The 13249-nt window shown below is 37.0% G+C and overlaps 1 protein-coding gene across 6 annotated transcripts in view; it reads left to right on the plus strand.

Annotated features, from left to right (window-relative positions):
• The window catches only part of EPHA7 (EPH receptor A7), a 167694-nt gene that overhangs the window by 59644 nt on the left and 94801 nt on the right, over positions 1-13249 (plus strand). For all 6 annotated transcript variants that reach the window (XM_086608187.1, XM_086608183.1, XM_086608184.1 and 3 more), the window contains exons 4-5: positions 427-582; positions 1466-1801. In XM_086608187.1, coding sequence (XP_086464313.1) covers positions 427-582; positions 1466-1801 — 492 coding nt within the window. The remainder of the gene's footprint in view (positions 1-426; positions 583-1465; positions 1802-13249) is intronic.

Here is a 13249-nt window from a genome sequence, read left to right on the forward strand (position 1 = left end):
CTCCATTAATTCCAAATCAACTATTTCAGATACCAGAAACACTTCAGTGGCCTTAAAGCAGAGCTTCTCCAGACCGTTTTCCCCTCTTTTAGGCCTATTGCGGGCATCCAGCTGTTTCAAACTGTTATTGTACTCTTTGGTGAAAAACAGATGCTTGTTATATTTCTGTGGCCCTCTGTGTTAAAATATTGTGCTGCCAACTGCTGAGGTATTCATAGTGTATGCTTGAACTCATAAAAATGCCATGAAATCATTAACAGCATCAACTGAAGAAAAAGAAATTGTGATTTCTTCTGGCTTGCGCCTACAAAACAGACTGGATAATTTAGACGTTTAAAGGAATGTGTACCTCGTGTGACAGAGACAGGAAAAAGATCAGAATAGTCCATGCACAACTAAACTTTAATTTGTTTTGTTCTGCTTTAGCTTGTGGCCGTGGTTTCTACAAATCCTCCTCACAAGATCTGCAGTGCTCCCGCTGCCCTACTCACAGCTTCTCTGACAAGGAAGGATCTTCAAGATGCGATTGTGAAGATAGCTATTATAGAGCACCTTCTGATCCACCATATGTCGCATGCACAAGTGAGTCAGTCATGAATTTAATAGTAAAGGACGTTGCTTAACCAACCAAGTGCAGCCACTTGTAGCTGGTAGTTTTGGTTGGCCTTTCCTATATATGAAAAGTACATTTACAGCAGTAAATGAAATTGAAAGGCAGAGGGGAAAAAAGATTGACAGTGAATATAGAATCAGCATAAATATTGTTTTCATGTTTACTTGACAGAACATTGGAAAAAGTTGCATGTTAAGTAAGCGTGTAACTCATCGGAACAGATAGAACACAGGCATAGCTTTCCCATGGCTGTAAAATTGTAGTAGACAAGGTGCTTTATGTGATATAGTACCAAAATGGGTAACAAGAAAAATGAAGAGTAACCTGTGTGGATCTGAGCTTTGATTGAACTGTAATTGGATCTTGCTTAACGTTTTAACAGCAAATAGACTGGCCTACACAGATTGGTGGTTCAAATAGTAGGAAGTCTCCTAAATCCAAAGCAGCTCTAAATATCTGTGTAAATCATATCAAAGCTGATAACAAAGAGCTAGATGCAGTTGGTGCAGCATGTTTAGAAGAGAAGAACAAATGCCGTACTTGGGAAAACTATAAAAGACAACCTTTAAGGTACATTAACCAATCCCTTTAATTGCACAGAAGAGAAACGGCTACAGTCAGTTGCAGTAAATATGCAGACAATTGTTATTCTGATGCCTTAATGGAAAATAAATAAAGGTCTTGCCAAGTGAGTTCAAGGAAGCTTTTATGCAGCGTGTAGTAAAAAATAATGAAATGTTTATGTGAAGAAAACAGCTTCCACCATTTTCTGTCTCAGTAATTAAAAATCTAGCTACGTGTCCCACCGTGGTTCTGTGTACTTACCCTGGACTTTTTTTGTGTGTTACGTAGGACCTCCATCTGCACCACAGAACCTCATTTTCAATATCAACCAGACTACCGTGAGTTTGGAGTGGAGTCCTCCTGCTGACAACGGGGGAAGAAATGATGTGACCTACCGCATTTTGTGCAAGAGGTGCAGCTGGGAGCAGGGCGAATGTGTTCCCTGTGGGAGTAACATTGGATATATGCCCCAGCAAACTGGATTAGTAGATAACTATGTCACTGTCATGGACCTGCTAGCTCATGCTAACTACACGTTTGAAGTTGAAGCTGTGAATGGGGTTTCTGACTTGAGTCGTTCCCAGAGGCTTTTTGCAGCTGTCAGTATTACCACCGGTCAAGCAGGTAAGCTTTCATCACTTATGAATCTCAACACTGTGAGACTGAGAGAAATTGGGAACATGCAAACTACAGATGCAGTAAATCAGGAGCATGTTTGATGCGTTCTGGCTCATTAATCTTTTCACCTTGCCAACTATTTAATTTGAGCTTATACTATCTCATGATAACCTGTCCTCTCTCTTGCCCTCGGGGTGCCTTTCAGAAAGCATTCATGAAAGACTTGAAGAAGACATACCACTTTATTATAAAATAGACTTTCTTAACTCTGCAACTTTTTTTTTCTTCTTACATCATTGTAGGTCGTTATCTAGCATTTGAAGAAAAAAAAAAGTAGATGTGACAGTCCTGTGCAGGCTTCCTTTCTGAATTTGTAAAACCTGTATGAGACTCCTAGGTCACTGGAAGATGATTTGGATATCTGATGGTGTTTTCAGTGTTCATGTTTTCCCTCGGGATAATGTTTCTAATTTATCACATATTTCCAGATATTTGATTATGAGATTCAGTGAGAATGTGATGATTATTCTTTGTTTCTTCTGCTTATCATAATCTGACAGGTGAAATGTCAGGGAAAATAAAATCAAACTAGCTTATCACCCCAGGGGAAAAAAGGGCTTCAGTTGTCTGCATGCTGAGTGAAAAAAAAAGAATTCTCTGATTTACGTTTCTGAAATGACGAGTTGCTTGTTGATAAAAATTATAGGCCTCTGAATCTACAATAGTGCACTGTGGGCTTTAAGAGAGGATGGTAAAATGAACCTTTTATACATTGAACAAAAGATCTTAAACTGAACATTAATTGCAAGATCTGTCTTCTAAAGAAATGCCTTTGAAAGAAAGTATGAAGTGAATAACTGATGCTTGCTGTAAGAACAGCTAACCAATGTTTTAAAGAATACTTCATACTTACATCTTGGAAGAAATTTTAATGACTGTGATCAAGCTATTCTTTTTTAGTGCAGTAGAAATGATCCCCTACAGTAATGCTTTGAACTGAGGACAAACTCACCGTACAGGGGAAATGAACAAATAGGAAAAGCTGTAGTTATTTTGCACTTTAAAGATGATCATCTCAATAAATAAAAAAAAAGGACAAGAAATTTACTTCAAAACCTTCCCTCCCTCACTCCCTCCCCCCAAACCCAGGACAGTTTATATAGTCGTTAAAGTTAGGCTGGAATATTTATGAGATATTTAATTTCCCCATAGTGCTTTCCTGGATACTAAATGCACATTTTATATTATTTTGGAACCATCCCTGTGCCTGGAAGGACTGGTCTCTGTGCTCGTTTAGTTCTTGGAGTTTATGATGAGATTCTGAGCACAGAGAACTTACCCTGGAACTATTTTTGCACCACAGATTGTATTATTTTGGCACCTTGATTTTTCATCTTTAAAGTAATTCTCTATAATTCTTCAAACGTGCACAGGTGGACAGCATTCTGCTCTCTGTAGACGTCTGTACAGAACTATCACATGACGAAGGGGATTTGGACTTTTTCCTATTTAGCTAAATCAAATTGGCTCTACTTCATGCTTTGACAGTTCAGTGGCACATAGGGTAAAGGAAGAGACAGTGCAATTTGGTGGTATCACATCCCAGGAAGATGAAAAAGCCTTAATCAGAAGTTTGTTGTGTTACCCCCAAGATAATTCATGATAATTAATTCTCTTATGTTCTCATAGTCGTAGATTTATAGGGCTTTTCAAGCCAGAAGACATAATATGGTTAACCTGTGTTGTAAGTAACACAAGCTATGTAATTTTGTGAAATGATCTCACATCAAGCCCAGAGATGTCAGTGAAACTAAAGCTTGCATATATATTAGAGGCAGTATCTAGACTTTGCCTAGTGATTTCAAGTAATGGAAAAACCCTTCACCCTCCTAGATAAGCTTTGTAAGAGCATGCAGCAGGAAGCAAGAGACCTGGCTGTTCCTTCCCTGCTCTCCAGTTTGCTGTGGGATTATGCACAGGCGAGCGTTTCTCAGTGCTACAGAATCTGACACTGGCACTGGCACCGTTGAGAGAAAGGGTACTCGTACAACTGAATCTTTATCTGTTTAGCACTTCTCAGTATCAGGATTTAAAGGCTTCCAGTTGGGCATCCAAAAGGAATATACATAGAAAACAGATTTCGGAAAAAAAAAAAAGGCTTTAAGCTCTCTGTGTTGCAGTTTTCTGTCTGTAAAAGGAAGGTAACCCTTTCCTTTCCTTACCAAACTCTTCAAGATTTTCTGATTAAAAGTATGAGATAAGCACAGCATTTTTTTTCACCCGAATTACAAAATTCATGTTAAAGAAAATACAGTCTTTCAGAACAAATGGATTCACCGAAAGGAAAGACCTCTTTTACATTATTTTTGCAACAGCATGTTTTGGATCCTAATACTCATTTCTTTGGTTTCTCAAGGAGGAAAATATTTTAGGTGGAACAGATTGATGACTATAATTGAACAGAAAGAGACTGGTTGCTCAAAGGAGACTGTTATGCTTCTGTGCTCCTATTTTATTTTACCATGGAGAGAAAGAAAATGTTGGATTTATTTATAGCCAAGTAAACTAGGATTCATGCAGCTCTCATTTGTTACTGTGTGACTGTTTTATACTTTTGGCAAAAACGACTTTTTCTATGCCCGTATTGCTTTTTATGTGTGTAAATGTGTCTAACTAAACCTTCTTCACATGTTATTATGCTAGCACAATAGGTGGCTATATATAATTACTGGGTTCACCAGTTGCACGGAAGCTTGCAGTGAAATTTTCCTTTTGTAGATTTGGTTTAATTGAATTGATCCTTTGTGGCCACATTCACAAAATTAAAATCATTGTGTAATGATAACAGGAAATTATTGATAAAAGAATAGGGTTATGAAATGTATTCAGTATTTCTTCACCCACATATACCAAGCTTCTGATGAGACAAAGAGAGCATGTCACAGAACAGAACCAGGTGGTTGATAAAAAACTATTTATATTTGTGGAAATAACACAAGAAAATGACTGCAAGTGGGCAGATAGCATTTCACATTGCTCACATATGTACATATGACGCATCGCTATTCATTCCTTGTGTTAAAAAGACTTTGTGACTAGGCTATCAGTTGTCATATGGCATATTTTTTTATGCTGCAGCCAAGAACCGTGAGGCTTTTTGTTTTGCTTTGTTGTTGTCGGTTTTTTTTTTGACAAAAGCATGAAAGAACTGAGCCGGAATCAGAGGTAAAAGATTAAGTGCACTAAGTCCCCCAGGAGTAAACCATCTTGTTTCATATCTTGCCTATCCAGCATCATATAAAGAATACAGGATGTCATCCCAGTATTGCAAGCTGATCTATGTGAACTCCTGCGTCCTTGTAGAATTCAGATTTAAACGTGACTAAGCCCCAGTTACAATGGGTGAATGTACTGAAGAGCTGCAGCTGGCAAACAGCTGACAAACACTACCTTTGCAAGCTTATTGAATGGTTGTTTACCAAAGATAAAATTTACTGCTTCCATAATAAGATACTCACCTTTCGGTGGTACTGGTAGTTCCTTTTGATCCATCAAATTCCTTTCCAAACTTTACCATACAACTCTCAAAAGGCTAATGGAATTGGATAGGTTTCACAGCAGGTGATTATTTGTCCTATTTGGCATTTATGCACTTGTGAAAAAAATATGTATTTCAGTAACAGTTGTATAATTTTTCTGCTGACAGTTTTGCAAATATAGTGTGTTTTCAAAACTATCTTTCTACATTCTTTTCTCTGGAATTTCTCTGAATGGACAGTGGACTGGTCTCTGATAAAGGGTGTTACTCAACCTAGCCTGACTTTGAGAAAACTTAAGATAGGTTGGATGAATCCCAACGTTTATCAGGGTTTGAGAAAATTTAAGTATCTGTCCTAAGCCAGTTTGAGTTGTCTTTACAGTCATTGGAAAGAAAAAGGCATTTCCAAGGGGACACTCATCATGTCTTATTACCGTAACCAAACATGACAAACAAGTTAAAATGTAATGCCAATACCTGTTCCTAAATGTACTCTCTGTTCTTATGCAGGGAGCACTTGCTAATGGTTGCTGCTTCTACATAGCAAGAGAAAGGTGCTCCACTGCGCTCTTAAGTCATGCTGCGCCTTCAAATGCACTTAATACTGACAGCTTGAAGTGGTTAAAAATCCCTGATTGAGTTCCATAATCAAGGCTTACTCTTGAAAAATGCTTTTTTAGTAAAAATTTGTTTTGTATATGTTGATTTACTTTTTCTTTTTTTACATCTTAGGAGTTCAATTTTCAGACCTTTTCAGACAAAAAAAAATCGCAAACTTCACAGTTAAAAAAAAAAAAAAGAAAAGGAATTGCATTTTTCAAAGTTGCATTATCCCAGCAACTTGAACCGAAAAAACATTGCAAGATATAAAATCGTGACTATTAGCAGCAGTATCATTGATTTACACGGCAAGAAGAAAGGATTGAATGCATAAAGGAAACAAGGCACCTCTTGTGTAAAGCTGTGTGATGAGTTCTGCCTTTCTTAGGATCTTCTATAGTGTTTCTAAACAGGGAAGACACTTCACGTTCTCCCCTACTCTACATCCTCCTTTCGTTGTTGCTGCTCATCATTTTTCTCTTCTTTGCTTCTCTTCGCATTTTCCCCAGCTCTCAATTATCTCTACTCATTTTTTAAAGTCTCCTCTTTCATAGTCTCTGCACTATTGACCATCTATTTGTTTCCTGTTCCCTGTCAGTCTCACTTAAGCCTGACTTTTCTTCAGCAATGAGCTGTCCCCCTGCAGAGGCAGCAATCAAGAAGATTTATGCTTGTGGCTTTCCCAGTCGCTTTGACTTCACCGTTCTAGTCCTATTCTCACTTCTTTTCTTTCCCCAGACCATTTTGGTATCTTCCCATCTGCCACCAAGTTGTTTCAATCTACCTTCATCTATGCCTTCTATCCAATGTTCACTTCTGGTGATACATGGCAGTTTATTACAAATAGCTCCAGTGTTCACATTGCTTCTATGTTTTCCCATTTCAATGGACTTCCTTTAGCTTCAGGTTTCATTTGATATTTCCTGCTAGCGACTTCACTTTTTGAGCTATGCTACTTCTTCTAGCCTTCAACTGTGTATCAGCTTTCCCACATTGACATGGCTACATCATCTGTATATATATTTACAAACAACGCTTTGTGTAAAAACAATTCTCATTATAAAAATAATATTTTTCTTTTCTTTTTACCAAACGTGTTCCACCTGTTGAGCTGGGAGAACTATTTTATATAAAAAGTCACTTTTCAAAATTATTATTCCTTAACCACTTTCATTAAGCTGTGATTTTCAGAAGCATGTATGCTATGATGATTGTACTTTGGCTACTATTTTACTTAGTTTTTTTTAATGGGAGCTACAAAGATGTTAATGCTTATTCTTAATAATATTTAACATGTATTTAACTTTTTTCTAGACCAGTAGGCAGACAGCATAGTTTGGTAAGTGTTCTGCACTCCTTGGCCACCAACTGAAAAGAGAGAAACTAGAACAGAAATTAATTACATATGGTAGTTCTTATTCTAGTTTTTTACATTTCTTTTCAGTATGCTTAAAAACTGGATTGGGGTTATTTCTGTGGAGCTTCTTAGCTCCACTTATTGATCTACAATAACAATACTCTGGACTAATATCACAGATATTTTGACAGGAGGCAGTAACCGAATTTATGTTTGAATTAAACTGATGGATAAAAATGTGATAAGAATTCCAGACTCTGTATAGCAAATACCATCAGATGAGGGAAAGCAGTTTGTTCATTCACTGATTTTATCAGGTCATATTTAATGTAGTGAAATTCACAAGGTTATAGAGATACTGTAGACTTGCTAGGTTGGGGCATTATTGTAAGATTACTAAATGTTAATTTTTTTTTAGGATTTTCACAAGGAAGGAATTATCCATGTAGGATATAGTATGGTATGGCATATATGATATTTGACAGTTTTGATAATATTTTATATACATATACAGAATATATATATAAATTTGAAATGAAAAGCTCTATGTTTTATAAGAAAATTTACCACAGAATAGCCAATTGATAGTAAATATTTTTTCTAATATTTAGTTCTAATTTGTTCTAATATTTTTCACTGAAAAATAAGAGACAAAGCAAGAAAACAGATGTTAGCTGTGTTGCTTAGGGTCTGATCCTGCACCGCTGAAGTCAATGGAAGTTTTGTCATTGACTTCAATAGGAGCAGGATTTGAACCTTATGCTCTATCAGAACACACAGGAACCAAAGCAATGGGCACTCTGTCATCCTGAAAGGAAACTTTAACTTTATGACACATTTTTATTCTGACTGTAGCAGATTTTTGCACATCAGTTTGTGGCTGAATGTCATTTTAATTTATTTTTTTTTAGTACACTAAAACGATGATTTTTTTTCCCCAAATGGGTATCAGAACTCTTGCCTGTCCAGCTTTACTGTAAAAGCTTTTTAGAAATATATGTAATCACTTTTGCTAAGAAACTAAATAAATTTTTCTAGTAGACACTATGTGAATTTTGTAATACTTAGAAATAAAAATAGTGGTTAGCTGCACTCTAATGTAGCTACACAAAGATAAAGCTTCAGCTTCACAGAACCAAAGCTCTGTATTAGAAATGGTTAGATTAAACTCCTCTGTATGTTAAATATGTGTTAGCAACCTGCTAGGAGAAGCATGACAGCCACAGGGCTGTTAACTTTCCTATGCACTGAGCTATTGAAATAGCAGGTTATGTCACCACAGTCAAATGTACACTGCTAAAGCGTAATTTCACCAGCTACACACAAATAACTACGTACTTAAGGAAGAAAATGAGAGATACAAAGTACAATTTAGCCAAAGAAAGGAGGGATTGTTTTGCTAATGTGACACAAAGGCCTAGGAGCCACTTTTTCTTCTGATGTTGTAAAGATGGGCTGAGCATATCTTTGATATTTATGAGTTGTGCCAATTGTTTTCTTAAAAGTAGTGATGAAAAATTAATCCCGACCTTGAAAAGAAAATATATGTGTTAATATCACATTTTCTATGACCAATCCCAGAAAGGTTTGTAAAATAAAAGAGCTCTACTTGTGACACCTGCTGGGTGGGTTTTTAGCCCCTTGTAAATATGCCTGGTTTCTTCTTGCACTTCATCTATAGGTAGATTTTTTCTCATGGCCAAAACTAAGTAGTACTCTTTGAGCTTTATTATACTCTTTGAAGACTTTCACACATAGAATCATAGAATCATAGAATGGTTAGGGTTGGAAGGGACCTTAAAGATCATCTAGTTCCAACCCCTCTGCCATGGGCAGGGAAACCCTCCACTACACCAGGTTACCCAAAGCCTCATCCAACCTGGCCTTGAAAACTGCCAGGGATGGGGCATCCACAACTTCTCTGGGCTTCACTTCACATAGTTCTGTGAAGACCTGGCCAATCTCAAAGACTTTCAAGATAAATCACTTGATACATTTATACATGGTGATACAGTCTTCTGTAGCTCATTAACTCATGTGCAAAGAAAGAGTGATTCCATAGACCTTTGGTTTTGGCTGCAGAACTGTATCTCCAGATCTTCCTTTTCCTGCTTCCTGTGAACCATAATATGGTAAACTGGATGCAGGATCTACAAAAGTGCTGAACATCATCAGTAGGATCTCATTAACTCAGTGTTACTTGTTTGGTATATTGGCCACATCTATCATTCTCTTACCAAAATGTCATGATGATGATTGTGAAATGTAGACAAATATTTATCTTGAAACTTTAGAATTTCCATAGAAAATAGTTTTAGGTGAAATACTGTCATGGCTATATTGAGACTTAAGAGTAAAACAGAAATACAGTTGAGAAACTTACAAAAAGAAAGGCCTGGTTTGATTCGGTCATAAAATTCCTCAATGATGTCTTTCGTTTGTTTGTTTGGGCTTCCTGTTTCTTATTTGTAACTAATACCAAGACATAGCCAGCCTCATAAAAGCACAAGGAAGATTTGGGTTTCAGTATTTACAAAACAGATTTGAACTCCCTCAATGAAAAAAACCTATGAAATATTGATATTGTAGGATAGAATAATACACAGTGTTTGAATTAATCTAGCCAAAACCCACTGTGCTCATGTGTTCTGAGATCTTACTTTAGTACAGTATAATTTATTATTAAGGTGTTGCATTTCTTTGCTATTATGCCTAGAAAGAGCAAAATCTAAAGGAAAAGATTAGGATCATATTTGTAGCAAAATAATACATTAGAATTTTTGTCCCTGAATTTCCTAATATTTGATGGTTTGTTTCAGACCTTTCCAAGGATTCAAGTACCACTGTCATGAGAACAAACAAAACCCTCTAAGTGCACAGATGCCTTTTCAATCAGAAACGAGCATCACTACTGAAAGACACTATTGCAAGTGCATAAGTGCCACCAAATGTGAAATCCTAATTGAGCTTGTATATAGTAAATTGAAAAAAATCTTTAACTGTAGCATCTCTAGAGAGTGAAGCATTTGATGACAGCATGACATGGAGCCAGCCCACTGTAATGAATCCTGTGGAAATCTTTAAAAGAGAGAAGGTAGCTTGTACAGGGAGAGCTAAAGAAATTTCTTCATTAAACTTAAATGATAGAACAGCTAAGCGTGCAACTTCTAGATTGCTCACACTAGTGCCTATTTAATAGTTGGAAGACCTTTGTGGTGAGTCTGTCACAGCTAGTGTAGTTAGTATGCCAAAAATGCACTGCAGGAAGGGACAAATAGTGTCTTAAATCAAGAGCTTTCTTAAAGCAAGGTTCAAGTCCACTCCTTAGGGATGAAATTCAGTCTCGTAATTAACTGTCTAAAAGAGGTGCCAGGTAGATTTGTCCAGCATTTTAAGACAGTGTATTTCCAGTTTTCTTTATGTATGTATTCTCATTAGAAGTAGAGTCAGAGATTCTGCTGCTGCTCTTTTGGAACAGAACATATTTTATTCAGTTACTTATTTTTTGTTTGTTACATGTGCCAGCAAGCTTGCTTTCTTAGAAGAAAAAACTGAGTGTTGGCTAAACAGGCCCTCAGGTGAAAAATACAAATCTTCTCCTTCTGGCCCATGGCCTTCTGGCAGTTCAGGCAGTATTAATGGCCCAAGAATGAATGGTTCACTTCTGGCAGGTAAGGTGAGGATAGCCAAGATGGGTTGGAAAATTAGGGCAAAATAAAGGTTTGTGAGGAGCTGGGCTTGATCTTTCTGACGCTACTCAGGTAATAAGAAGGGGAGACATCTTCCCTAATAGCTGTAGCCGTTGCTGACTTACCTACTGTGACAGCTCCATGGGTGGCAGCAGACTTTTTGGGTGCTGCAAGAGTCTGGGTAATTAATAATTCTGGACAATTTTTGCCATCTCTGACATGTTGCTGCTCTATGTAGTTTCTTCTGCTTTGCATGTGATAGAACCAGCCTCAACTCCGTAGGGCATATTCCTAATTAACAGTTATATCTCCTGCTCTTAAGCATATGAATTGTTTTGTACAGTTTGGCATTTCTGTAGTCTTTCCCGTTCTAGTCAAAATATATCATTGGATCTATTTCTAGAGGAAATTCCCAGGGCAATTTACTGAGGAAGCCATGGCTGAAGGCTGCAAATTGACAACAATAAAAGTGTTATCCCGAGTTCAATAGTTAAGATAGGAGATGCTGATTATCTTTTTCTTTGCTTCGTTAGTGATGAATGGAAGCAAATTTGATGCAGACAGCAATCTGGTGGAATGATGCAGAGCTATCTATGAAAACATCTGTACTAATCCACCAATGCAGTAAATTATAGCTACAAGCAAAAGACATTGATCCAAGAGGATCATTAACAGCTTTAACCAACTGATCCAAATAATAGGATAAATGAGAGAACGTTATCAAGATCTGATTTTTACAGCTGTCAACTACAGTGGCTAAAACATGGTTACCACTTTCTCTCAATTTCAACCACTTTAAGACTTAAGTTTAGTGTATTCTATTGTGGGCAGCCAACAAGGATCAATTAAGTGGTAAAATACGCAGGAAAAAATTGCCCAGCTATCATGCACTCCATTTACCAGGAGGTCAATCACAAAGGGAGAGATAATTGCTGCAAGCCAGCAAAATTAATCGGGGATGAGCCAGAAAGGATGATGTATGTTCTGTGACAAAGTACGTGACAGAGATGTACGCATAAACCTGTAGCTGCTTGCCTTGTTGAGGACACAAGGACGAGAGAAGGAGACCTGTGAAAAACAATTAGCATGGCTTCAGAGTGAGCAAATCTTAATTATCCATAACATGTCGACATCAGATAATTAGTGTCCCAATTTTTAACAATATTTGGTCATTAACTACAGTAGGATAGGGAAGATCAAGAACAGCCATTTGTCTGAGTTAAGTGTTACATAACGGTGTCTGCATGTGAACATAAGTCAACTACATCATGCTCATGATAATGACACAGAAATCTTTTTATTGTAGGACCAATATAAATGTCCGAAATTCGAGCTTATAACAAGCTGCCTTTTATGTTTCCATAAGGTAGGTTGTTTGTGTTAGCAACCAACAAAATAAAGCAGGCTTTGATGACAGCTGTAGTTTAAACTTGCTGCTTTTTCATCTGTACGTTTAAATTTTCAGGATAATCTACACAGCAAGCAAAATAAGTCATATGACTGAGGCCATTTTAGTATTAATTCTAATTAACAGGTTATTTTTAGCTCAGTTTTCTAAACGTACAAGCTTATGTGAGTGGGGTAAATGTGTATCTCTTTGGACAATTTTCTCTCAGCTCCTTTGTCCTCTGTCAACAGTTTTTCACCAGTTTTAACTATGTTTAACAGAGGTAGAAATCTTAAACTCCTACATGAAGTCAACAGGTCAATGAAGACCTGTACCTTACTGAATGAGCTAAATCATGTATCAGACATAAGAGAATCCACATGTACAGAAACACAGAAAACTGTAAGAAAAAGTATTCACAGATGGCTGGTATTTTTCTGCTGTTACTGAAGGAAATCTTAGAAGTGCAGACTGAAATGTTTTATATCTTACTTCTGTCTGGTTTCTGCCATATGCAGGCACAGAGAAAGGAAAAGTGAGATGTGCATACACATGCATGTGCACACACGCATGCATACATGTAGCTTAATCTCTTTTTAATCTTACTTTCTTCTAGCCTGTTAGTGTGATTTTCAGCATTTTTAAGCTAGATCTCACTTCCTCTGAAGTGAGCTTAAGACTCGGGACAAGGTCATGTCACTGTGATTCTCAGCTTTTTTTTTAAAGATGACCCTCCTAAACTTTTACCTACATTTCAACAGCTTGTTGTACACAATTATCCATTAAATCCAAGATTACCTCTCACATGTATGCATTTGCAGCAGCAGACCCTTCAGTTTCTGTATCTCCCATCTCATACCTGCTGATAGATCTATTTACCATC

Source organism: Tauraco erythrolophus, chromosome 2 (assembly GCF_009769465.1).
Source record: "Tauraco erythrolophus isolate bTauEry1 chromosome 2, bTauEry1.pri, whole genome shotgun sequence".
In the NCBI taxonomy this organism is placed as follows: Eukaryota; Metazoa; Chordata; class Aves; order Musophagiformes; family Musophagidae; genus Tauraco; species Tauraco erythrolophus.